Genomic DNA, 26,870 nt, shown 5'->3' with positions numbered 1-26,870 from the left:
ACTAACCCTTCCCAGTTAGTGGAGATGACTTATTCACTTCATCTAAGTGAGAGTTGTTTTCTGTCCTTAGAAAGTTATTACGATTTAGGCTTCAAAATTGAACAACTTTTGTATAAATTCATTAAAAAATCCTCCGTGGAGGATTTTTATCTTGAATATTTATTTCACAAATATTTCTACCACAGAGGCAATATAATTAATTCACATTGCTACTTAATTAAATTCATGTCACAAGATTTATTAAAAAAAGAAAGGAATATTGGAAAGTTTGACCTGCTGCTGTTTAAATGAAGTGTGGCTGCGTGGGAGGCCTAATCCCACAAATCAGCTCGAAAAGAAAGGAAGTCATCCTACTCCTTCATTTCCTTTGCTTCCTCCGCACCATCTGCTGCAGCTGCATCCACTGCTGGAGGCGGTGGAGCTGCATCACGAACAAGTCCACGGATACTCACGTCGTAGACAATCTCCTCGATCTTCTTCACGTCATACTTGAGGGCATCGAAACGCTTCCTGAGTCCATCATTCTTCAAGTTGAGTAGCCTGTAGCCGGCATTGATGTCTGCCACAAAGCGTGAGATCATCAAGGGACGCTGGTAGTCACCGAGAGTGACGGAATTCACGGCAAATCGCGCCAATTCGGTAACCATTTGCAGGACACCAATGAGGTAATCCTCCAATTCAAGGTGGAATCCATTGGCCTGTGTTAGTTCTACTGTAAAAATACAAATGAAAGTCAATTAAAGGATTCTTTTTAATTTAATTTTAATAAATTAACAACTTACAGCCAAGAACTTCCCCAACAGTCTCTCTGGCCACGAGAAATCCCGCCTCCAAGTAAACTGTGAGTGCCACGAGTGAGACAAGCTTCTGCGTGAGGTAGTGCCAGTGATCTGAGTAGCGATAGTACTGCCCAGCTGGAACAATTTCTGCCAGCTTTCTGTACCCCTTTTGGCACACAGCAAAATGTTCCCGGGCTTTCAGGCAGCCCTGTGAAACTGCAACAAAAAAAAACAATCCCCGGAAAAAGAAATAAGAATCTCCCGGCATTTTCTACTAGATTTTCTTTATATAAATTCTTACTTCCTGCGATGCTTGTGTGCATGATCTGGAGTGCAATAGCTGCCTCCTTAGCTGACTGATCAATTTCCCGCACAATTATACGAATTTCCTGGACAAAAAAAGCATTAAGGTTTTTAGCAAAAGAAGAAAATTCCGGGAAGTTGCAAAAGAACTTTAAAAAATAATTAAGAAATTTAACCTCTCGTAGCTCCTGTTCCTTGTTGAGACTCTCCTGGAACTTTGTGAAGATGTTCTTAATAATTTGATTCTGCATTTTCACGGTAATTTCGCCGATTTCTTCAAGAAATTCTTCTGTGAAAAACCTCCAAACAGAATTCGCAGAATTCACTTTTTCTTAGGTTATGACTGAGAGCGCCATCTCCTGCGTATTTGACTTTTAACCTTTGAAATGCCATCAAGAGAGGTTTGTAACGGAAATACTTTCCTCTCACTCTTCTTTTTTGAGAATTTTTGATGCCAATCGACGCGTCGGCGCCCCCTCAGCCCGGAAAACTAAATTTCCCGCGAAAATTCGGCAGAAAACGCGAGAAAACTGCGATAAACTTAAAGTATGAGGGAGACAGTATCAGTGACGAGCGAGTAAGAGAACCGCTGTGAAAAAGCATGTGCATCCGTCTTACTTTCCCCTCAACCAACATAAACAGCGCCATATAACGATTGGTCCATATATTAAAATTTGAACTTTAACGAACTTTTTTTTTGTTTTTCCAAAAATGCGATTTTCTTGTTTTTCTCTCAAATTTTCTGGCATAAAATACATTTTTGGAGTTCCTGGGGCACTTACGGATGCTCCGGAGCACCCGGGGAGCCGCTCTGTGCAGAAATTGGGGCCCGCGGAAATTTTGACGGTTGGGGATTTTACACGACTCTCCTTTCCCGGAAATGGATTTTCGTGACTTTTGGAATTTTTGATGCCAAAAATTCAAGGGCGTTTTCCTGGTCACAAAAAACACAATTTTCCCGGAAAATTCGGCGGAAAACACGAGAAAATTGCGAAAAACTGAACGTGTGAGGGAGACGGATAGCGGTGAAATGCATCCATCTCATTTTCTCTTGAGCAAACAGTGCCCAAAATAGCCAGTGGTTGCTTTTGGAACTACATTTATGGCGCCAAATTCAATTATCGCAAAAACTCTGTAAAAAAAGTTTTTTTTAGAAAATTGGATTTTCTCGATTTTCTTGATTTTTTTAGTTCTGGCGTTAAATGGATGCTGCTTATTACGAAGTAAAGAGTTGCCAAGGATGCAAAATGAACGGAAAAATGGCATTTCCATCGGAAAACTTTCCATTTTTCTTTGGAGAAAATTTCACGGAATTTATTAGATTTAAAAATTAAATTTGTTGTTCCTTTACCTTTTTTGTTCCTTCTTCGTGGTGCAATGGTCAGCTTCATCTGCTCAAAAGCAATCTTCCATCGGTTCGAGTCTCCCCCATTCCCAATTTTTTCTTATTCTTTTTTTCCACCCAATTCAATTTAGATCAAATTAAAATCATTTGAGAAAATAAAGAAAAACTCAGATGAGCTTTTTAAAAAATTTATATTATAAATATTACATGATTCATTTATGAACAGAAACCGTGTTAATATAAGTTCCAGCATTATATAAACTATATAATATTGTAATAATCAATTAAAATTAAATTCTATTGTGGCTAAGACGTTAAAAATTGTGAAACTTATTAGAGACCCTTCAAAGAAGCGAAATATTTCATATCAAAAGATTTTTTATATTCTTACTTTCTACGTTGATTATTACTTGTTTTTTTTTTGTTTGACGATATAAAAAAGATTTCTATCAAATTATTTATTTTTTTCTCCTTCACGCATCGATCATTAAGCCTTTTCTTTCTTCATCTTTTGATTATCTATCGATGGATTGATCTTCACCTTTTTTTCTTCTTCAAAGATTTATTCCATTCTTTTCTAGGATATTAATTACGTAATTTAAAAAAAAAGACAAAAACACTATCTTATACTTTTTTTTCATTGGATTTTTTTTTTATCATCATCAAACTTCTACTTCTCATATATGTAGGTAGTGTTAATGAGGTTAACAAATTTATTTTCTTCAATTTTTAAAAATTATTAATACTTAACGATTTGCTGATTTCTTTTTCTCTTTTACGTTCCACACACAAAAAAATAATAAAAATTTTGGGGATAAAAAAGTAATATTTTCGTTCTTCAGCAAAAAAAAATCAAAATGAAATGTTTCACGTAAATAAAAACGCAAAGAGAAAAATAATCAGAAAAAAAAATTAAATAATTATATGTATTTTAAAATATATATATAATAGAGAACAAAATGCAAATAAAAATCTTTCAATCGGGAATGAAATAAGCCAATTATACAATTTTTTTTTCTTTTCAATTTCCTCACTTCTTTTTGCAAATATTTTTTTTTCTTTCTTTGTTGTAGGTAAATATTTTGTAAGTACGAGAATTTTATTATTTTTCTTTATTTAATAATTTTTTTAGAGAAAATTTTTCAATTTTTTTTTTCAAAGCTAAACGTAGAAGAACATTTTTAAATTCTTTTACATTCGCAATCTCTCTCTCTTTGAGGACTTTCTCAACATTCTTCCCACGCATTTCTTTTCTTTATCTTCATTTTATTTTCTTTCTTCCTCTTTCACGCATTTTTTTTTTAAATTCATGCAAAATCCCTTAAAATGTGCTCCTTAAAAAAAATCAATTCTGTGTTTACATCATCCGCGAGAATTAAACAAGAAAATGCAAATGGCACATAATAAATCTATATAATCAATTATTAATTAACAAATATTACATTTAAAAGCAAAAAAAAAAAACATCTTAATTATTATTATGATCGTTTTCTATGTGGCGAAAAATGCATTTTGTAATTAAAAAAAAAAAGGAAAATTAAACAGAAACGAGTTGAAAAAAATCTGATGAGTTGTGATTTGCAAAATGGGAAGACTTTGAGATTTATTTTTTTTTTTTTTAAATATTTTCTATATCAAATATTATTACGTTTTTTTCTTGCTATTTTCTTCCTTTATTTTCCTGATATATATTTTTTTAAGTTATATATTCTTTTCTATTCCTTTTATTCTTCATTCTTTTCCTGAATATTTTCCCACTCAAAAAAATTTTTGTTGTTGAGAAAGCCACACGCAATTGGACAATAAAGTGATTCCAAACTTTACATCAATTTAGCATCATTCATAATGGTTCTAAACTTCTTCGCATAGTCTTATCGCGTCCCTTTAAACACTTTACAAAAAACAAATTTTAAAAGTAAAAAAAGAAAAATGTTAAAAGGAAATGGTTTTTTCTTCTTTAATTTGCAATTTAAAATAATTAATTAAAAACATCCCTCATCCCCACACAGGACAATAAAATGGATGCTTTTCTTTACGAATTAAAAAATATTTTATCAAAAGGGATAATTTTGTTGTTGTTGTTTCTAATGCCGAAAGAAAGAATTTTGGGAAAAAAAAAAGAAATGATGAATCTATCGCCTTCGTCAATTGTTGGTCTCTTCACCATCCATGGACTCATCTTTGATTGTATTTGTGGAATCATCGAAATCACGCTTACCCAAACGAGAGGAACTTATTCCCATTCCACCGACGCTGCGTCTGTAATAAACCACAAAAGAATGCAAAAAAAGAAAGAAAAAATACGTTAGAAATATTAATTAAAAATTTGAGAAATTCTTTTAATGCTTTTTTTATTTATTTTTTCATGACAGAGTTGAATGCATAAATTGTTTTGAATTTTTTTAACCCTTTGACGTTATTTGGATCATACGTTAATACAAACATGAAACATTACATTTCCCCGAATTTTAATGAATTAATTGTTTTTACTGTAAGTCAGAAATGCGTAAATGAAGCCAAAGAAGACGTTCAAAATGAGAAATGTCCTCTAAGAGATCTGAGAGGAGTATCAATAGAATAAATATTGTAATGAAAAGATCGAATGTTTCAATCTTTTATGTTTCACGTCCAACGTGAAACATTGAAACATGAGCTCTTTTTATCACGATATTTATTGTTTAGCTAAATACTTTCAAAAGGACTTTTCTCAGTCTGAACGTTTTTTTTGGCCTCTTTTGCGTGAATTTGATGCATTTTTAACTTGAAAAAAAATTAAATTAATAAATAATTGGAAAAATAAAATGTGTCACGTTTGTGTCTGCGTATTGCCCAAAAAATGCGAAAGGGTTAAAGGACTTTATTCGTTTTTGCATGCAGAAAAATTTCATTCTAGAAAACAATCAGATTGGGCGTAAATCAAGATTAATAGCCGAAACATCCTTCATTAGGTTGAAAATCAAGTTATCTTTCAACAAAATAATGAAGCAACAGCACAATTGTTTTTTTGTGAAATGTTTAACTAAAAACCTTAATTTTTAGCATAATTTATGATAATTTTTTTTGCAAACAACTCTGTAATAAAAAGAATCAATAATGGCAGGAAGTCAGAAATTAATTTTGAAAGCTCATTAAGGAACAACAATACCTTTCCGGATTTTTCTTTGGTTACATAAAGTCCTCACCCAAAAAAAACCCACGTTTTCCAGAGCTTTCGGCACCATTCGGAGCTTTCTTCAGTGGCTACAGAGGGAAGAAACTTATTAATAAACATTTTCTACAAAAAAAAGAAGACAATTTTCCACTCATTGTCTTGTTTTAGCTGTTTTTTGTATAAAATGTTTGTAAATAAATTCCTTCTCTCTGTAGCCACTGAAGAAGGCTCTGGACGGAGCCGAAAGCTCCGGAAAATGTGAGTTTTTCTGGGTGAGAACCGGAAAGTATTGTTGTTGCTAAACGTCGGAAAATCACTTTACTAATCCTTAAGGAATTTTTACGGTATTATCTCCACAACTTCCTGTCAAATCCGTTGAAGCAATAATAAAGGCTGACCACAGAAAAAGTTCAAAAGGGTAGGTATATAGCAGCTTTTAGCCTCAATTTGTTCGCTTATTGAGACACTTTGTTAATAATAAGCATTTGAGATGTTTTATCTGTCATTGAAAATTCTTTTCTCTACTTTTTAAGGATTTCTCTTTCTGTTAACAGGATAGAGGAAAATTCTTGACTGGAAAATTTTTAAAAGAACGAACTCAATGTTTCTTAATTAGAACTCTGTAGATTCTATTCAAATCAACTTTGCACAGACTCTTTGAAATTTCAATAAAGAAAAAGAAGAATTCAAAGTTATCCTCTGATTGGTTGGTAAGCACGAAAAGAACGTTCATTGGTTAATCCCATTTTTCTTAACTTTCCGGTGGACTTTAGGTGCAAAGTTGCTTTGAATATTGACTAAGAACGTATTTCTTCATTTACATTTAACTAGTGTTTTATTAATGTCTTTAAAAAATTTATACAACTACACAACAAACAATAAAAGCAAAATAATTTTTATTTTTCATTAATTTGTTTGATTTTGTGTTTCTGTTGTAGTTTTTTCAATTTAAATAATTTCTTTAAATAAAAATAAAAAAGGTTCTCTTTGTTTATTTTTTTTTTTGTATTAATGAAAATATCGTCTTTTTTCATGGAAAAGTGTGTTAATGTGAGTTTGGAAAATTGTGAAAATCAAATTAATAAAAGCGCAAAAATGATTTTTTGAAGCAATTTTTTTCTTGTTGTTTTCAACACAATTTATAATTTTGACTCACACTTTCAACAAAAACATTTGAAAATTTGTCATTTTTTGAGGGGGAGGGAAGACGTGGGAAAATTTTCCAACCCTAACTAAAAAGATCTGTCGTATCCCGGATGCTACAAAAAATCATGAAGAATAGAAAGAAATTTTTTTAAAGAAATTTTCTTCTTTTGAATAAAAACATTTTTTTTGCGAAGAATCTTTTCTAAGAAATTTAAGAAAAAAAAGATGAGAAAAATGGAGGAAATTTTCTTACCTTAATTTCGTCTTTAATGAATTATTCTCCCTTGTCAGTGCTTCGTGACTTTCAAGCATATCCTCATATTCACGTTGTGCTTTCCTCTTCTGTGCCTTCTCCTTTTGCACCTCCTCTTCGGCTTCATCCAAATTGCGCTTCAAGATCTTCATGCGATTGTTTAACTGTTGAAAAAAGAATTAAGATTTTTTTTCAAGATTTTCAGTTTTTTTTCATTAAAGAATCTTTAAAAAAAAATAAAGATTTTTGTTCTTTAATTTGTTACCTTCTCAATTTGCTCCTTATACTGATCCGCATGTCGTCGTTCATCCTCAATGTTCATCGTGAACTCCTTAATCTTCTTATCCAACTTCCTGTTTGCCTTTTGCTGCTGCAGCCGCTCCTTTGTCTCATTCTCCAGTTGTTCCTCCAAATTCCCAATTTTACTCTCAAGCCCCGCAATTGTTGCCTTAATCTTTGTCCTCTGTGACGTCTCAATTTCCGCCAATTTCGCCTTGAGCTCCTTATTTTGTCGCTCAAGCAACGCCCGGGCATTCTCATGCTTCTGCGTATTGGACTTCTCCGTTGCCAACTCTGTGGCGAGTTGTTCCATCGAAAGTTGCGCTTTGCGATTCCTATCGAGGAGTAATTCGGAATTTGATTGTTCCTCCTCCAATTCCTCCTCAAGGGCGGCAATTCGTGCTTCAAGACGACGTTTCTCATCCACCATTAAGGAACCCTTTTTGGGAGTTAGAGAAAAATGTTTCCTTGAGAATTTCCTGTTCAAATTTCTTAAAGAATTTCATTAAATTTACCTTCGAACTATTGCTGCTAACTTCCTCCTGTAATTCATCGCGTTCTGCTTCTGCAGCACGTTTGGCACGTTCAGCACTGGCTAAATCTTCCGTCAGCTGAAGGAGTTCGGCTTCGAGAACTTTGACCTACGAGAGAGAGAGAGAATTAAAGGAATTTCTCTTGAAGAGAATATCACAAAAGTACCTTTCGTTCAGCTTCTTTGCTCGTGGCTGCAGCTTCTTCCCGGGCTGCCTTGGCTTCTTCAGCATCACGGAGGGCTTCCTTAAATTGCACCTGAAGCTTCTTAGCATGCTTCAGAGCATCCTCCTTCACCTTATTATTCATCTCAAGTGTTGCCTCCATATCTTTGAGATCACCCTCGAGCTTCTTCTTTGCCGCCACCGCAGCTGCACGTTGCTTCCGCTCCTCATCGAGTTCCGTCTCAATTTCACGGAGACTCTTAACAAGACCACGACGCTTCTCCTCCGATTGCTCCTCCTTTGCCTGCATGTCACGATCAAATTGTGCTCGCATCGCTTGCATATTCACTTCAAGGCGCAACTTTGCATCCTCTGTGAGTTGCAAATCATCCTCAAGCTCCTCATTTTGTGCCTTCAGCTCAGCCAATTGACTCTCAAGTGCACGCTTTGACTTCTCCAGCTCGTGCACATTCTTATCCGCTGTTCCCTGACTATTTGCCAATTCATCCAACTCATTCTGCAGCGCCTTGCGCTTCCCCTCCAAGTCCTCAATCTTCTCATACGCCTCATCGAGTTCACGTGTCAAACTAAGGACTTTTGTCTCCTTCTCACGTGCCTCACGTTCAGCTGTATCCAATTCCTGCGTATACTTCTCACTGATTGCCTTTTCTTCGGCCAGAACTTTATCAAAATTCTTCTGCTTCTTTTCCAATTCGAGAACTTTGGCACGCTGAGCACCCAATTCAATTGTTGCATCCTCCAATTCACTCTGAACCTTCTTCTTACTCTTATCCAGACGATCATTGGTTGCCTGTAGCTCCTGAATTTGATGCTGAAGCGCCTCAATGTCTTTATTCATCTTCCTCTTGGCCTCTTCGAGTTCCTTCGTTGCATCCACATCCTCCTCAGCCTTCTTCTTCATCTCTTGCAATTGAGCCGTCATCTCGGCGAGTTTCTTCTCATAATTAATCGCCTTCTCCTCATCCTCCTCCAATTGCTCCTGCAGACTCTCCTTCTCCGACTCGAGTTGTCGCAATTTCGAACTAAGTGCCAATTTTGTGCGTGTCTCCTCCTCAAGGGAGGCCTGAGCTTCCGTCAATTGTGCCTCCATATTGCTAGCTGATTTTATTGCCGCTGAAGCTTTGAGTTCCGCATCTTCCAACTGCTTTGTGATATTATCAACTTCTTGTTGCAATTTTGTCGTCTTCTCCTGCAACTCTGATCGTGCACGCTCAACCTCAGCCAATTTTATCTGTCGAAATAGTTTGAATATTATAAAATCTGCCACTATTCCACACATTGTGAAGTGAAAAAGTTTAGAAAAAAAAAAACAAAACTCAAACCTGGATTTCAGCAATTTGCGACTCAGCCTGCTTCCTGCGACGATCATTCTCCTGACGTGATGAATTAACATTGTTCAACTCCGTGCTGAGATCGACATTTTGCGCCTCGAGACTCTGCTTGGACTTCTCAAGGGCCGCCTTGGCCTTCCGGAGATTCTCCAATTGCTCATTGAGTGTTGACAACTCTTGGGAATGTTTGTGGCGCATTTCAGCCATTGTGGACTCATGTGTGGCTGTTTCCTCCTCCAAATTCTTCTTCAGCGTTGCCAATTCTTGTTCACGCTTCGAACGGAGCTCTTGTTGTGCTGCAAAATAAACAACAACAAAAAAAATCCATAAATTCCCTTTGAATCACTTCCAGCTAAAAATTTGTTGAGATTTCTCACCGGCAGTTGTGTCCAGAGAATCAAGAAGTTCATTCTTGAGCGCTTCGAGTTCTTCACTTAAATCCCGACGAATCTTCTCCGCTTTAGCACGTGCCATCTTTTCTGCATCGAGATCTTCCTGAATCTCCGCCAATTGGGATTCAAGTTCACGCTGAGCCTTTTGCGCACTTGCCTTTGCTGCTGCTTCCTCATCAATCTTCATCAGGGTCTGCGTGACTTCCTCTTCACGCTTCACCAGCTGCTGCTGCATCTCCTCAATTTGCATTCGACGCTCATTGAGTTGCTCCTTGAGATCCGCCACTTCCGTTTCAATTTTGCGCTTTGTCCTATCGGATTCTTGGCGTTGCTGATGATCCTTCAGTAGACGCTCCTCAAGTTCCACAATTGTCGCCTCATGCTTCGCTTTGAGCTTTGCCAAATGCTTCGCTTTCTCCTCCTCTTCGGCAAGAGTTTGCGATAGATCATTTGCACGCTCCTCAAGGAGTTTCTTCTCCTTCTGCAACTTCCCATTCTGATCTTCCGTCAGCGCAAGCTCCTCCTCGTACTTCTTTATCTTCCCATCCAGCTGTACCTTCTCCAGCTGCAACTTCTGCCTGGCAGCCTCTTCCTCCTCCAGCTGCTCCTCCAAATCTTGAATGTTCAACTGGAGTTTCTTCTTTTCAGCCGCAAGGGAATTCACACGTTCCTCCTCTTCCTCAATACGTGCCTCCAGATCCTGCATCATCTCCTCGAGCTCTTGCTTCCGTGCTGACAAGCGTATACGACTCTCCTCCGCTTCGGCACACAACTCAATCTCCGCCTGAAGTTGCTCCGCAAGTTGCGTCTTCTCCTCCATGGCCAATTGGAATTTCTTCTCATAGTCCTGAGCACTCTTTGACAGCACTTCCAACTTCTCACGCACTTGCTTCAATTCATCCTCCTTCTGCACAAGTTTCTCCTCTTGCTTTGTCACCTCCAGCAGTGGCTTGACCTTCGTGTAAAGGCGCCACCACTGCCAATTTCGCAACTTCAAATAGGCCGCACAATTGCGCTGAATAATACGAATTGCATTGAGCTGTTGCAGGCGCTTCTGGTAGTTCCTCCGTGCCAGGAAGCCCCGACAGAATGCCTGGAAGTTCACAATTAAATCCGTAATCTTGTAGTCACGCTCCTCCTCGAGGTGCGCCAAAACACCCGCACGGAAGAAGATCTTCGATTGACCAACACGGTACAAATTAAAGTCCAACTCTAGTGCCTGAATCATCCTCTCGCACGCCTTCTTTCCATCCATGAAGCCCTTTGGAATTACGTTCGGGGTGAGGAGTTCGTATCTGTTGACGGAAATTTGGGCAATGAGGAAATTTTTTAGCAATTCCAAACTCATTTGCGTATAGTTTTTCACGCGATTTTTCCTTTCTTTTCTCTTTTGATCTTTTTTTTTTGCCTTTTCTATTCAATCAAATTTCTTTTTCGTTTTTAGCAAAGCTAACTTGGTTTGAGAGAATTGAAAGATTTATATTTCAGAGATTGCTTGATTTGAATGTGAAAAGAAATTTCTTTTCTATTAAGCTAAGGGATTGTAAGCAGAAGGCAAATAGTTAACCGAATAAAGGACAGAAATATTCTGAATATTTAAAAGTTCGAATTATTCTTTTTATCGTCAAACTCAAAGGGTGTTAATCTGGCAATTATTTTTAAGCCACTCATCCGAATATTTCCGAATATCTGAATATTTTTGATTTCATATGAACATTTTTGATTTGTAAAAACCGAACTCAAAACCGATAAAAAAATCCAAAAACGTATTGTTGCGAGTGTATGCGTGTGTCTGCTGGGCATTAGAGCACGAGCCGGTTCAGGAGTCAGTGAGAGTCGGACAGCGATAGCGAATACAACGCGATACGGTAAGCGAAGTAAATTCATTAATTCTCCTCCCCACGTATTCTCCAACCCCCCACGTAATTCTTAAGAATTGGTGTCAGGTGTGGGGTGCGCGAAGACGATGGCAGCATCGTTACAAGACATTCTGTCGAGTGTGGAGGAGATCGTGGAGCAGGAAGTGCGCGAATCGATCGGACGTGCTATTAACGCGACCACGAGAACCGTGATACAACGGGTTCGCGCGGAGCTAGATCCGGAATCTAGCGTTATCGACGGTGATGAGTTGTTCGGTAACTCTTTGAGGCGAAGTGATGGACAATTCCGCAACTCTACGGTAGATCCGCGCAACACTACCTCTTTCCGTGCGGCGGTTAGTCGCCTGAATAGAGAGGATACACCGCTTATCGATTTAGCAGGTGAGCCTCGACCCACGCCACCGGAAGCATGGCGAGATTGGGTATTCGAGGATTGGCCAAATGGGAACACAGGTCGTGTACCAGAAAGAAATGAGCCCTCTGGGGCCCCAAGGCGCTCATCGGCACATCCCGTTAACTTTGAAGAGCGAGATGGCCGCCATCGCAACGAGCAGCGACCTACTTCCGGTGTGCTGAATAGCTCGCCACGCCTGCGTTTGGCACAATTCGATGGGACTACACCCATAGAGGAATACCTCACCCAATTCCACCTAGTGGCCAACATCCACAACTGGAATAGCTCTGAGAGAGCGGCGGCGCTCGCTTCCGAACTACGGGGTACGGCACTGAACATTCTGTCGGGACTAACCACGGAACAATTGAATGATTGTTTCCTACTGGAGAACGCGCTGCGGCGTCGATTCGGTAGAAGTGAGCATAAAGACTTGTGCGTAGTGGAATTCCAATCGCGAGTGCAGCGTGCGAAGGAACATTTGATGGACTTTGCGACCGATTTGCGTCGTCTAGCGAATATTGCGTACGCGGATTGTCCCCCTTATGCACGTGAAAGATTATTAGTGCTACAATTCCGCGTTGGTGTGTGTGATATGGAAACAAGACAGGAATTACGGCGCCTCGAGCCGAGAAATTTGGATGCCGCAGTACACCGAGCATTACTCTATGAGGCGGAAAAGCGGCTCGAGACTAATCGGGCGCGGTCGGTTCGAGAGGTCGCTGCCATCGATGAGTCTGACAGCAGTGACACGCAGAAAAATGTAAACACTGTCACCTCTTCCAATCAAGGGCAACGAAAACGCCAATTTAAAGGGAATTGGAGACGCAATAATCAGCGTTGGGGTGAGGAAAGACGTACCCAAGATCGACGCAATGTACGTGAAGAGGGTGGTACCACTTCCACGGATTTGTCGCCACAGTTGGAGCCGCCAAATGCCACCATAAGTGGGACAACTCAAGAGCCCGCACGGCAGCCACGTGCATCGGGAAATAACAGCCAGGAAGTGAGTGCGTCGGGAAACTCGGGGGCACCGAGTCAGAGGAGCTAAACTCGGTGCACCCGGTGAGTAAAGCTCCCCCAATTTATGCGATCCGTGGCCTCGGAGCGGATGCAAATAGCCTGCAGGTGGCTGGGGAGATTAACGGCAAGAAGAGCATGCTCACGCTGGATTGTGGAGCGCAAATTACCATTGTACAGCCCAAATATACACGAAGAGGCCCCTTAGAAGAGACACCTACCCGTCTACGGAGCGCCGGAGGGCAACTTATTCCGGTATGTGGCAAAAGTGTAGTGGAATTACAACTTGGCGGCCTAACCATACGCCATCCCGTATTGGTGGCTGAGATTGTAGATGATTGCCTATTGGGGCTGGATTTTCTCCGTGAACATTCGTGTACATTGGATTTCCCCACCGGAATCTTCCACTGTGATGGCAAAACCATTCCTCTCATCGGTGGAGCGGGAGAATGTGGAGACCGATCTCTCTTACGCATTCTCCATGACACCACGTTAAATCCATGGACAGAGACGGTCATTCCGGGACGTCCCGACGCGACATGGGATGGCGAGGCCGTCATCGAACACTTGGGGATCGGCGTAGAACCTACAGTAATGGTAGCGCGCGCATTGGTGAGTTTGGGAAGATCCACGGTACCTATTAGAATTTCAAATGTCGCCAACAAACCCGTGTTTATTCCCCAGGGCACAATAGTGGCAATGTGTGAGCGCGTACAATCAACAGATAGCGTGACCTTAGAGGTCAACTCCGTAGTAAACTCCTTACCAAGCACCTTACCCAAAGTGCTCGAAAGTGTGGTGGATAGAATGGACCCGGAAATGACGCAAGAAGAGAGAGAAATGGCCTACGAAGTAATGCTGACACATCAAATGGCATTCAGTGTGGCTCCGGAAGATTTGGGTCGCACAAATGCGGCAGTACACCACATTGATGTCGGGGAACACACGCCCATTAAACAACCTCCCCGTCGCGTTCCCATGGCCAAACAACGCGAGGCGACGGAATTGATTGCTAAAATGGAGCGACAGGGTGTCATTGAGAAGTCCACCAGCCCCTGGTGTTCACCGGTGGTCCTTGTGAGGAAGAAGGACGGCACCCTGAGGTTCTGTGTCGACTATCGACGCCTCAATGAGATCACCAAGAAGGACGCACACCCCCTTCCGCGAATCGATACAACCCTCGAATCTCTGTCAGGGGCAACCTGGTTTCACACGTTGGATCTTTTCTCGGGCTACTGGCAGGTGCCTGTGGCCCCACAGGATAAAGAGAAGACTGCCTTTTCGGCCGGAACGGGACTGTGGCAATTTCGTGTTCTCCCCTTCGGATTGTGCAATAGTCCTGCCACGTTCGAGAGACTGATGGAGAACACCCTACAGGAGTTGATTCCGGAGAGGTGCCTTATCTATCTCGATGACATCCTCATTCCGGCGAAATCTTTTTCGCAGTCCGTGGAAAACTTGAAGCTAGTGCTGGCCCGGCTACAGCAGGCGGGTTTGAAGCTCAATCCAAAGAAGTGTAGCTTGTTTCAGCGAAAGGCCCACTTCTTGGGGCACATTGTATCCGCCGAAGGTGTTTCCACTGACCCGGACAAAATTCGTGCAGTCGCGGAATGGCCCATACCAAGGAATAAGAAGGAGGTGCAAAGTTTCCTTGGCATCTGTGCGTACTACCGCAGTTATATTCAAGGACACTCACACATCGCGAAGCCCTTGAATTCGCTCACAGAGAAAGCCACCCAATTCCACTGGACGGAAGAGTGTCAGAGAGCCTTTGAGAGGCTCAAGGAATGCCTTATTGCTGCACCGATTTTGGCCCATCCCCAACAATCAGGAGAATTTATCCTGGATTGCGATTGTAGCGGATTTGCCATTGGATGCGTCTTGTCACAGGTACAGGACAGTCGCGAGAGAGTGATTGGGTACTACAGCAAGTCTCTCTCCCGCTCAGAGAGGAACTACTGTGCAACGCGGCGGGAACTCCTGGCTGTGGTTAGAGGCGTACATCACTTCCACCACTTCCTCTTCGGCCAGCACTTCCGTTTGCGAACGGATCATGCCAGCCTGCGCTGGCTCACAAGCTTTAGAAATCCAGAAGGACAGGTGGCCAGGTGGATTGAGAGACTCAGTCAGTACAATTACACCCTGGAGTATCGAGCGGGACGTCTCCACAGCAATGCGGATGCCCTCTCTCGGAGACCTTGTCTCGAGGAGAATTGCCAGTACTGTGGGCGGCTGGAGGAACGGGAGAGAGGACACCCCATAACAGACCGAGGCGAAGAAACCAAACTTGCCAGGCTGACACAAATAGCTTCCCGGTGGGACTGGAAAGCCGTACAATCTTCAGCCCCGGAGTTGATGAAAGTGCGTGGCTGGGTAGAATCAAACTGCTTGCCCGACCGCGATGAGATCATCGGAGAAAGCGATTGGACGAAGCATCTTTGGGCAAAGTTGGGCTCTCTCGAGATCTCAGACAGCGGGATTCTCTATTAAAAAAGGTCCACAGAGGAAGACTCGGGGGCAGTTGTCCCCGACGGCGATAGGATGTCCATTCGAGAGGATTGCGGTTGATATAGCAGGACCTTTTCCCATCACGACCAGAGGCAATCGATATATCCTGGTGGCCATGGATTACTTTTCAAAATGGCCGGAAATTCTCCCCATTCCTGACCAAACGGCAGAGACAGTGGCACGTGCGCTGGTGGAGCAGGTGTTCAGCCGCTACGGGGTGCCCCAGCTGATCCACTCTGACCAAGGGAGAAATTTCGAGGCGGACCTCTTTCGGCAAGTGATGGCTCTCATGGGATCGGAGAAGACACGAACGACGCCCCTGCACCCTCAAAGTGACGGCATGGTGGAAAGGTTTAATCGAACCCTACTGAATTACTTGGCCAAATTCGTTGAGGAGGATCAAGACAGATGGGATGAATTTCTGCCTATGGCCGGATTGGCGTACCGAACGGCAACCCATGAAGCGACGGGAGAATCACCAGCCACTGTACTCTTTGGACGGAATCTGACCCTGCCGGTTGATCTACTTGTCGGGGAATCGCCCACAGAGACCACAGACTCTGGCGCAGACAGCCCAAGCACTTATGTGGCGAAACTACGACAGCAATTATGGAAAATTCATTGGCGGGCGCGAGATCAGCTCCAACATAGTGCGGAAGATGCCAAGAGGCGCTATGACCTGAGGAGAAACGTCCGTGAGTTCGTGGTGGATGATTTGGTGTGGCTACATGCACCCCGCCGGCGAATAGGACGATGTCCAAAGCTGGAACGGCCGTGGAGTGGACCTTGGCAGGTGTGCAAAAAGATCTCGAACCTAATTTATCGCATCAAGTGGCCTGGATCGCGACGTCGCTCCCAAGTGGTGCATGTGGATAGGTTGGCGCCCTTCCGGACGCGCGCAACCGCATGCTCTGCTCCTTAACACACGGATGGCCGTCCCCGGATCAGCGGAACTCGCAACGGCTGATCTGAACAACGGGACGCAGTTGCAACGGGGGAGTAGTGTTGCGAGTGTATGCGTGTGTCTGCTGGGCATTAGAGCACGAGCCGGTTCAGGAGTCAGTGAGAGTCGGACAGCGATAGCGAATACAACGCGATACGGTAAGCGAAGTAAATTCATTAATTCTCCTCCCCACGTATTCTCCAACCCCCCACGTAATTCTTAAGAGTATTTAGAACTTTTTGGGTTGAATTTAGTCTTTTTTTTTAGTTCAATTTTCTACATTTCGGTTTGAATTTAGTCTTTTGTTCCTCAATCTTTGCTGTTTTGGGACTGAAAACCAAATATTTATTGACTTAAATTAAGTCTTTTTTTTGGATTGAATTCACTAACGATTTTAAACCGAATATTTCCGAAGATCCGAATAATTTCGTTCAGTTACAAAACGATATTTTTTTTTTATAATTATTAAGATTAGATTCAAGTTTTCTGATTAACTTTTGAGACTGAATCATTTTGGGAAACAAATAAAATGAAAAATTTTCAATTATTAAGATCAACTTTCGAATAAAAAGAAATGTTAAAACTTTATAAAAAAAAACATTAGAAAACTCACCTCTGGCGGAACTCCTGGAATGGAATACGATTAGGGAAGCCCTGGCGACAGATGCGTATACCCTCGAGGACACCATTGCACCTCAACTGATCCAGCACAAGGGGAGCATCAATCTTCCCAGCCCTCTTTTCGTGATTGGGGATGATACAGCGCACAAAGTTGGGATTTGTATTCTTGAGCGTATCCATAAGTTTGGCAAGTTGCTCCTTGTACAGATGCGACACCGTCCGGAACATCCCTTTGCGCGTACGTGCGCCGAATGTTGTGTCCGTGAGTGCTTGCTGGGCCATCCCAACAATTTCGGCATCCTTCCAAATTTGCACGACAAACGGATCCGACGATGCCTGCAGGAGGCTCACGATGTTCTCATTGAGTGGATCCATATTCTTCATTAACCACTTACTGGCCAAGTAGTCCACACGTCCGGCATAGTGAACAATGGAGAAGTCAGCCACCCCCCTGAAGTCGGTCTTGACAAATTTCGGATGCATCGAATGGGCAGACACGAGTTTCTCCACAAATGTCTTATCCGTTGCCTTTGGGAACCAACATTCCTCATCGAGGAGCGCCATAATGCCGCCGGGTTTATCAATTAGATCAATCGTCGGTTGCAAATCTAAACCAAAATCGATAAATTTCCACTCAATACCCTCTCGCTGGTATTCCTCCTGCTCAAGAATGAACATGGTGTGATTGAAGAGTTGCTGCAACTTCTCATTCGTGTAGTTTATGCAAAGTTGCTCAAATGAATTGAGTTCGAATATTTCAAAGCCCGCCATATCGAGGATCCCAATGAAGGAAGCTCCCTGCCTCTTTGTACGATCCAATGAACGATTAATACGTGTCACAAGCCACTTGAACATCTTCTCATAGCACGCCTTGGCAATGGCCTCAACGGCAAATTCAACTTGTTCCTTCGTCTGAGCCTTGGTTACGAAATCCCTGCCAACCTTAATGCGTGGCGTAAGGAAGGCTCGTGTCATGTCCGTGACATTCAGCCCCAATAAATGAGCAATCTTCTGTGCCACCGTATTATCGGGTAGTGTAGCCTGATCTGAGCTACGTTCCTGCTTGAATTTCATGCAACCAAACAAGAGGACTGAGCTAACAATGCGAAAGATGGAACTAAAGTCATCCTGTGTCATCCCCATTATGTTCATACTCTTCACAGTTGCCTGGAATTCCTGGTAATCATCCACCCCGGGCACGGGGACACTCCCATTCGACAGGAAGGGATACAACTTTATATCATCCAAAATGAACTTTTCTCGCTGATCGGGTGACGCCCCGGCGAGCAATTGGTAAAAAATGTGGAATGTTCGTTCATCCTTTGCCTGCCGAATTGCCCGAGACTTTTCCAGCAAGTAGGTCTCGATGTTAGCTCCCGATATGTAACCAGACGCATCAAAATTGATACGAATAAATTTTCCCTAAATCCGTAAAAATGCCCAAATTGAATATCTTCAATTATTTGGAAATAAATAAATAATATTTTGACTTACAAAACGCGATGAATTGTCATTTTTTACGGTCTTGGCATTCCCAAAGGCCTCAAGAATTGGATTGGCTTGCAGCAATTGTTGCTCCAATTCTCCCTGTTGATGGAATATTTTTTAAACGATTTATTTTTGAGAGATTTTCTCAAGTTTTTCTTTATCATTTAAATTCTCTTTCAATCTGTGCATTCAATAAAAGATCATAACAAAAGCATTTTAGTTTCTTCTGATAGTTACACATTTTACAGAGAAAGAGAGAGAGAATATTAGATAGTGTTTGCGCAGACACACAGCGTATAGAAGAAACAATAAATCACACAACATTTAGCATTATCATTATGCTTTTAGACATTTTCTTCTTCCCATTTCTATGTATTATGCTTCTTTATTTCTTAACACACACACAATGAATGGCATGCATAAGAAAACAATTTAGAAAAAAAAGCTAAATGGTGGTAAAAATTCAATAAATATTACTGACAAATCAATTAAGGATTTTTTCAATGAGAAATTGAGGAGAATAAATTATCATTAATCTTTTATTTAGTCTTTCCCTGTGATAAAAGTTTGTAATAAAAATTAGATGATTTTGATTAAATTTCCCAAGATTTGTATTAAAAATGTTAAGAATGACGTCACAATTGTGTTTTATGCCTCTTTCAGTGGATTGAGCATACTACATGTAAATGCAGCATATGCTTCATCAATGTTTCTTAAATTGCATGCAATGAAAGATGTGAAATTGGTGACGCTATTGTTTGCAATTTCTAGTGGAAAATGAAAAGTCTTTTTATAGCAATTACTGAATCAATTATTTCCCTTAATGAAGAGTTTCCTCATATGAAAACCAGTAAACTCCTTCAATTTATTTAATTGATTTTGTACTGGGATAAGGAAACATTTAAAAGAAAAGAAAAGAATTTCTGTACAAAATTGAACTTTCCAAACGCAACTACTGCATATTATTATGGAAGAATATTGCACTCATTTCTTACAAAGATATTACTATTTTGCATCTTAATTCCATCTACTGAACCCTCAATTTCTCATTGAAATGCGCGCATCAAGAATGAGGTCTATGCAGCAATTCAACTCATTTGTCCACCACAATTTCACTTCATCAACAAACTGGGCAAAAAAAAATAACATAAAGTGAATGATGATAAAATGGAGATCAATGAGAAATTGAGCTGATCTTGAATGTAATTGAAAGTTAAATTGAATAGTTCGGATCTAAGTCAAATGAACCATTTATTGCCTTCCCATTCTTCACTGACAATCTCGCGTCTCTTCATGAAATATCTCTTTTTGTGTGTACTCTCCCGGACTTTTGAAACAATACGACAATAATATTCTTACGAAATACAGCAACTATTTCAATTTAAAATCTATATTAGCCTTTTGCAAACTACTATATTGCTTTTTCATCACACACAAACACAAAATTTGCCTCGAGATTTTCCCGAAGAGAAAAGAAAAATCATTTAAAAAATCAAAAATTTACGTGCTTAAAAAAATTCGAAAAATAAAATACAAATTGACAACTAATTAAAAGAAAAACAAGTGGTTCTAGCAAAGGGAGCAAAGTGCAAGAAATAGTCAGCAAAACAATTTTTATCAAACTTAAAACTTGCCTTTCTGTAGCAAAGAAAATAACTTCAAACCAATACAGAAAAAAATTAATAAAAACTTGCAAACAAGACTGTCTTTAAAATAAAAATTCCTTTTCTTCTATGCAATTTCATTTGAAAAAAAAAAAGACTTTGCTGGTGAATATTTACCGCAAATGTTGTCGTATGGTTCTGCACAAAAACACAAACGCATAGGAAAATTCAAAGAAGGAAAAACGAACAAAAAATGAGTCAGTCATCAAAATTCATTATTAAAACAAAAATAATTTCAAAAAATCAACAAAATGTTAAATTTATTTTTTTTTTAAATTTTCACCAACAATAAATCAAAAATGAGGGAATGAAAAAGGAGGGAAAATAAATGAAAAACAAACATTCTTAATGAAAATTATTTTTCTCTTCAATTTGCAGTTAATAAAACAATTAAAAAAAAATGAATACACAAATTAAACAAAAAATAAATAATTTTAAAGAAAAAAATAGAAATTTTGTACTTACAATAATAAGAGCTGGGCTGGGTCCCTGCATGTTGTAGTTTGTTGTTTGATGAGTATGTAGGGGGTGTGAGGGAAATTGTGAAGATTCAGGTGCATCAAAAAAGCAATTTTACAAAAATGTTTTTTTTTTGTAAAAATGATTATCGTAGTGAAGAGATATAAAAAGAGGAGAAAAAAAGAACAAATATTTAAATTAGCAATAAAAATGTGACTAAATTACAGAATTCTAAGATTCTTTATGAAACTCTTTGAATTCTAATATAATTTACTTAAGTATTAAAACAGATTATACCTCAAAATAGCATAAAAACTTAGCTTAGGTAATACTTAATAAAAATTTAAATTAGCGCCTTAAAAATTTAACTTAAATAGCACCAAAATTTCGTAATAAATAAAAAGAATTAAAAATATTTTATAAAATATATACTTTTGACTCAATTAATCTCTTATACATAGATCGAGCTACATACAAACACCTAAATCCAAATTCCGAGCACACCGTATATGTTCAATTAATTAGTTAAAATGCGTGGTGTTGAAAATTTCTCAGCAATTTTCATTTATTCCTTCCCTTCCCCCCTCAGTATCAAAAGATAAGAATCTTCGAGGTTATATTTAATATAGGAAAATCACGTAAATATATTGCGCCTTTTTTCCAACTTCTTTAAACTTCATTCAGTGGGCCACACGTTTCAATCCACCCCCCCCCCCTCCTCAATTACGCCATGAACTTACATTAACTTAGAATAATATTATGTATGTATATCATCTCTTTGGGGTCTCACCCATATTATAATAATAAATTATACCCAAGAGACTCTTTAATAAATTAATCACTCCATAACCAATCCTACACATCATCCAAACCATTTCTGCACAAGCACCAATGATTCGTATGTACCAACAATTTTTCATCGCAAAACACGGATTTGCATAAAATTTGCGGCAGCAGCACAGCAAAGATTTATATTTTGTATTATGTACATTACTCAGGTAAAGTGTGTGTACATAGAAGAAGTTTTTTGAGTTAATTTATTATTGTAGTCTCAATTAAAATTCTCCATTTCCGAATTATTATACCTATATACTAGTTACGCCAACTCTTTGGGATTTTTTGGCACATTCGGTGAATTATATAAAGTTGAGTCGTCTTGTTGGAAATGTCTCTTTTTTTTTCATTCGAAAATTAAGATAATTGGTTATAGTTTTTTATAGGAGGTTCGAATCTAATCTTGATCATTTTTCTGTAATTTTTATTGAGATTTTAAATGATTTTCAAAAAGTTTAAAACTATTAAATAATAATTTACTCTTTTCCTTAAAAAAATTGAGATAAATACTCGATTAATTTAAAATAAGAAAATTTCATATTGAATTATCCAATTTGTCTCCACACCCATATCTAACTTATTGTTAGAATGACTGCTCTCTCTCTCTCTCTTAATCATTGTCAAATTTATCCCCCTCACTGTGAAAGTTTGGCCACCCTAATTAAGTCATCTGTTCTTCCATCATCACTCATGAATGGTGAGGCAAAAATAAAAAAATAAAAGCACACTGAAAATAAATATTTTAAACTCAAAGAGTGGCGTCCTTGCTAAATTGTCAACAGATGAAAAATTGTGGTAGTTTGCGTGAAAAGAAGGGAAAAATTGGCACAAATTTTATCGAACAATCCCATCTCTTGCAGTGATGGTGTGGAGAGAAAAACATATGGTGAAAAGACATATGAATGAAAAATAAAAATAATAAAGTGACTCCTTTACACACGGGGTACTCATTTAATTCAATCCATATTCGGCCAAAATAGAATCGAGTAACATTTACAAGACAAAACAACCTTTACCATATTGGGAATGTCGTTTTTCACCACCACACAACACAGATATAATAACGACGAAGACGTAAAAGAAGAAGGAGGAGAAAGAGAGTACCGAATGGTTTTTCACAATATATAATTCCTTTCCATTTGTGATTTACCAATAAATATGTACATATGTATGTACTATGTACACATTATCATTATTTTCGTCAATAATCGAAATGAGTGCGAGTGAATTAATAAAAAAAATCGCACAGAGGTTTTTTTCTCTTCACACACAACACAAGCAATATTGTGTCATACACAAATTAACTCTCAATGGAATCTCTGCATGAACTCTCCTCAATATAATAATATACGATGGAACCATTAAAAAGTCCAATCACGTATTCATACCAATTAGGTAAAATAACGATTGATTAATACCAAAAAAAAAAAAAAGCATTTCAACTCGGATTTTTTATTAAATGATTTCTCTCAGTTTAATAACGTTTAATATAATTTGGAAAACATGTTTTTCACTTTAAACTTTACTGAAGACAGACTTCCTTATTTTTTTTTCTTTAATCTTCTTTTGATAAAAATCACAAAAAACTATAAAGATCCTTCTTTTTTTTGTTCGTAAGAACTATTACAATGAAACGCAGTCATTAGCGACACTTTTGAATACTTATTGCTTCATTTTGTGTTCTGTCTGATGATTTGCGAGCCTCCATATGGGATGTAACCACATATAAACAAATAAATGTCAGTAAGAAATATTACAAACATTTCGCATTCAAAGAATTCCTTGATTTTTTTTTTGGCAAAAAGTTAATAATTAATTTAGTCCTGCCACGCATTTTGCAGCATTTAAACATCTCAACAATAACCATTTGGAGTCTTAGCTGGTTCTCTACAATTTTAGTCTTCCCTTCTTGACAAATTCATTCATCCTCTCACACACATCGTTTATTGTGTATGAATTTATACGCTGATAAAGTGTAAATAAAAGTTTTCTATATACAATTGAATTGCTGCATTGTGTCAATTAATCATAAATTCCAATTACCCGTAGATAAACACCACTCAATTTTTTTGTAAACCACACACAAACTCACACGCTAAATGACAAAATAGGCATACAATCCCACTTATGTCCATCTCTTTGCTACTCACTCCTAAACACTTTATTGTCTTTTTTTCGTCTTCTTCTTAAGGCAAAAGAGTACTTTGGTGGTACTTAATGCAAATGTAGCAAGACAAAATATTTTTTTAAAAAATCTGTTCATGTCCACCATAAATCTAAAGTCACACCACCGATGCAAGAGAAAAAAAAAACATAAATTGCAGCACTTTATAAATATTGTTGTTCATGGCGCTCTCTTATGTCAACTTAACACTACCCATGCCACCCCCACATTATAAGTTCCAGTACAAAGTATGTGTCTAATTAGATCTTAAGAAATGATAAATGATTTTATGCAAAGAAAAAGAGAAAACATACCGAGCCTTTTGGTTTCGATGCGGCCACATAGGCCAAATACTGGATAACTTTTTTCGTATTTTCTGTCTTTCCAGCGCCTGATTCTCCTGTACAGAGAATTGACTGATCTTCACGATCTGCAAAGGAAGAAGCAAAGAGTTATTGAACATCAATGGGTGATAAAAAGAGAAACATTAAACTAATTCTAAAAGATATCAAATGAACTTTATTGTGTTAATTGATGGCAAATTCGATTTAAGGGATGGTCACGTTATTTTGGAAACTCGGGGACTTTCAAGAGCGATTTTCAAGCCAATTTTGAAACCAAGAATTCGAAATTTGCTTGCACTCTTGTTAAATGGCCAAATATTGATAAGAATTCAGTATTTTCAATTTAGAAAATAAATTTTTGTGCTCAAAAAAATCATTTGAAATTCTCACATTTTGGCCATTTTGTTCCTGTAGAGTTTCCAAAATAACGTGACCATCCCTTAACATGGAACATAATCTTTTAGAAGATCGAAAAGGAATAAATCGCCAAACTTTCCCATTTCTTCTTATAAATATCTTATAACGACTTTTAAAAAGAAATTGTTTGCAAATTCAAAGAATGACGTCATAATTGTTGTTTTTATCTTTTTAAATTCATGAAGTCGAACATGTAGCATAAAATTTTCACACAGGGAAAGAAACATTAGTAGAAAACTTTATGCAGTGAAAGAGTAAAAAACTAATCTGCAAAGATGACGTCATTGTTTGCATTTTCGAATAAATCTTTACCGGCTTTTATCAGTTAATTCCAGATCAAAATACGCAGTCTTTTTTAACTACATATTTAATAATCTTCAAAATGACGAGTATGTATTAAAAAGATTCATTTTCACGATTGACACGATTTCTCATACACATAAATACATAAACTCTTTTTGGGTAATATTGCAAGACTTAAATTGAATGTAACTTTGAACAAACAGCAGATAGTGTTTTGATAAAAAATTAAGCTTCCATGACAATCATTAGAATTCTTAAGCAACTATTCGATTAATTATAAAAATATTCCTAATTCCATCAGTCAAAATTGCCAACTTTCAACGCCTTAAATTATTTTTTTGGAACAATTTTAAACTTTCTCAATAATTCCATAAAGATTACATGCTTCATACATTCAACATTTTCTTCTTAGTGTAGAGGTACATTTCGGCGGTGTTTATTAAGTTTTTTATTGTAACCCCAAAGCCGTTAAATTCTTTAGCACATTACCTAATAATTTAGATAAGCTTATCGGAAAAATTACTCAAGAAGAACTTTCCGCATTGACGAATTAGCAAAATACTCCATTTAGTTCAGGTGACAATTAATTGAGGACAGAAAAATAGGAAAGAAAACAGGTGGGTGATTTCTTTTAACCTCCGCGCTGTTTTTTTTTCGGTGAAAGAGGGACACGTATGTCAGTCGATTCAACGATTTTTATATCAATCTCTCAGTTAAAAAATAAATAAAAATTTAATTCTGTGAGAAAATTCAAAAATTCTCACTGATTGAAGTAAAAAGATCGCCTTGTTCTTAATAAAATGCTTCACAACACACAACCAAAAACAGATTTGTGCCGACCACAGCAAAATTATTCCATTTCATATGAGGCAATCGCACAAAAATCTTTTACAAACAAGTCACGAGATTTCTCTCTCTCTCTCTCTCTCCGGATGACAATCAACAATCCGTGACTCTGTGGAATTTTCATCTTATTCGTGAATGTCTCTCGAGGTGCAAATATCCCGTACATAAAACCTATACAACAATTCTCCCTTGATATCAAAACCAATAAATGGTTACCTTGAAGTGCTTCGAATAACATGCATTTGAAAGAAAATTAATGGTGGGCATTTTATTTTAGAGAAAAATATGTGAGAAAATATAACGAGATTTTCTTTTGTAATTATAGAGAAACATAATTTTTAAATCAAAAATCTTATAAAATGTGCAATGCTTAATGTTTCTTTTGGTATAAATCAAACACCCGATAGCCGAGAGGTTCTAGTTGCACTTCCTCAAGTAACTACCTTCACTTCGACTGTTATAGGATCGAGTCTCACAGATGATTTTTTGTCAGTCTTTTTTTTAATTTTTCTCTTCAATCATTTAGCATAAAAAAAACTTAAAGGGTGATAAAAAATTTATGATTTGAAAAGAATTCTATCTTATTCTTTATTCAGCAACTTTAGGAAATTATCAATATTAAAGCAACATAATGCTCATTTTATGCAAAAGTTCCACCTCTACTTCCCTCATCGCAATAATTTCAAATAAAAAATTTGTTTAATTGTGGATTTTTTTTCGGGGTCACAGTATAAACAATTCATTAATTTATATTGTGTGGCGAATTAAGTGAATACTCCTGTAATGTACGTTTATATTTTCTCTTAATGCCAATTCAAAAAATTACTCCATCCGCATAGCCCCGGTTAAAACCGCCTTACTGATGATGAGATGAAAGCCCGATGAATCATATTGGATGCTTTTTTTTCTTGGAGAAATTTTCACGGAAAGACGAAAAAGGTCAACGAGAGAGTATTTTATGTGAAAAAAAATCACTAAATTAGCATTCATGTGACTTATTGCAGTAAAATGTAATTAGCTCATGCTGACGGTGCAACTGAATTTGTGGGGTATGCAGAATTAAAATAAAATAAAAAATAAAACTGCAACATAGAGTGAAATAAATCAAAGGAGTGGGACGTAGGGAAATGGGAAAGACTCTATGGCGATCAGAGTCACTCAAACTGACGCCGTCTGTCTTGACCAATTCTCTTTCTCTCTCTTTCTTTATCTTGTAGTTATATGTTGTAATATAGCTAAACAGAATCACACATAATGCGTCCACACAGGCGATTCATTTCATTATGCACACAC

The 26,870-nt window shown here is 38.3% G+C and overlaps 3 protein-coding genes across 4 annotated transcripts in view; all 3 read right to left on the bottom strand.

The window, feature by feature from the left end:
* The window catches only part of LOC129793173 (uncharacterized), a 1,136,769-nt gene that overhangs the window by 1,025,404 nt on the left and 84,495 nt on the right, over positions 1-26,870 (bottom strand). The window lies entirely within an intron of this gene.
* LOC129793228 (translin) lies at positions 118-1,429 on the bottom strand. The gene is made up of 4 exons (XM_055833056.1): positions 1,259-1,429; positions 1,081-1,168; positions 783-995; positions 118-712 (listed from the first exon to the last, which is right to left on the bottom strand). The coding sequence occupies exons 1-4, from the start codon at positions 1,331-1,333 to the stop codon at positions 351-353; spliced, it is 738 nt and encodes a 245-aa protein (XP_055689031.1). The 5' UTR covers positions 1,334-1,429; the 3' UTR covers positions 118-350.
* The window catches only part of LOC129793146 (myosin heavy chain, non-muscle), a 39,070-nt gene continuing 14,799 nt past the window's right edge, over positions 2,600-26,870 (bottom strand). Inside the window, exons 4-14 of one of the 2 annotated variants that reach the window (XM_055832834.1) lie at positions 23,982-24,097; positions 20,676-20,699; positions 18,553-18,645; positions 17,051-18,480; positions 9,681-10,990; positions 9,295-9,599; positions 7,956-9,203; positions 7,772-7,897; positions 7,243-7,695; positions 6,978-7,141; positions 2,600-4,686 (exon numbers count right to left, since the gene is read on the bottom strand). In XM_055832834.1, coding sequence (XP_055688809.1) covers positions 4,572-4,686; positions 6,978-7,141; positions 7,243-7,695; positions 7,772-7,897; positions 7,956-9,203; positions 9,295-9,599; positions 9,681-10,990; positions 17,051-18,480; positions 18,553-18,645; positions 20,676-20,699; positions 23,982-24,097 — 5,384 coding nt within the window. In that variant the 3' untranslated portion in view covers positions 2,600-4,571. Of the gene's footprint in view, positions 4,687-6,623; positions 6,838-6,977; positions 7,142-7,242; positions 7,696-7,771; positions 7,898-7,955; positions 9,204-9,294; positions 9,600-9,680; positions 10,991-17,050; positions 18,481-18,552; positions 18,646-20,675; positions 20,700-23,981; positions 24,098-26,870 lie in introns of those variants that run through there. The other variant, XM_055832836.1, reaches the window with a different exon arrangement.

This window comes from Lutzomyia longipalpis, chromosome 3 (genome assembly GCF_024334085.1).
Source record: "Lutzomyia longipalpis isolate SR_M1_2022 chromosome 3, ASM2433408v1".
Lineage (NCBI taxonomy): Eukaryota > Metazoa > Arthropoda > Insecta > Diptera > Psychodidae > Lutzomyia > Lutzomyia longipalpis.
The sequence above is the reverse complement of the archived record's forward strand: the minus strand, read 5'-3'. Positions and strand labels throughout refer to the sequence as shown.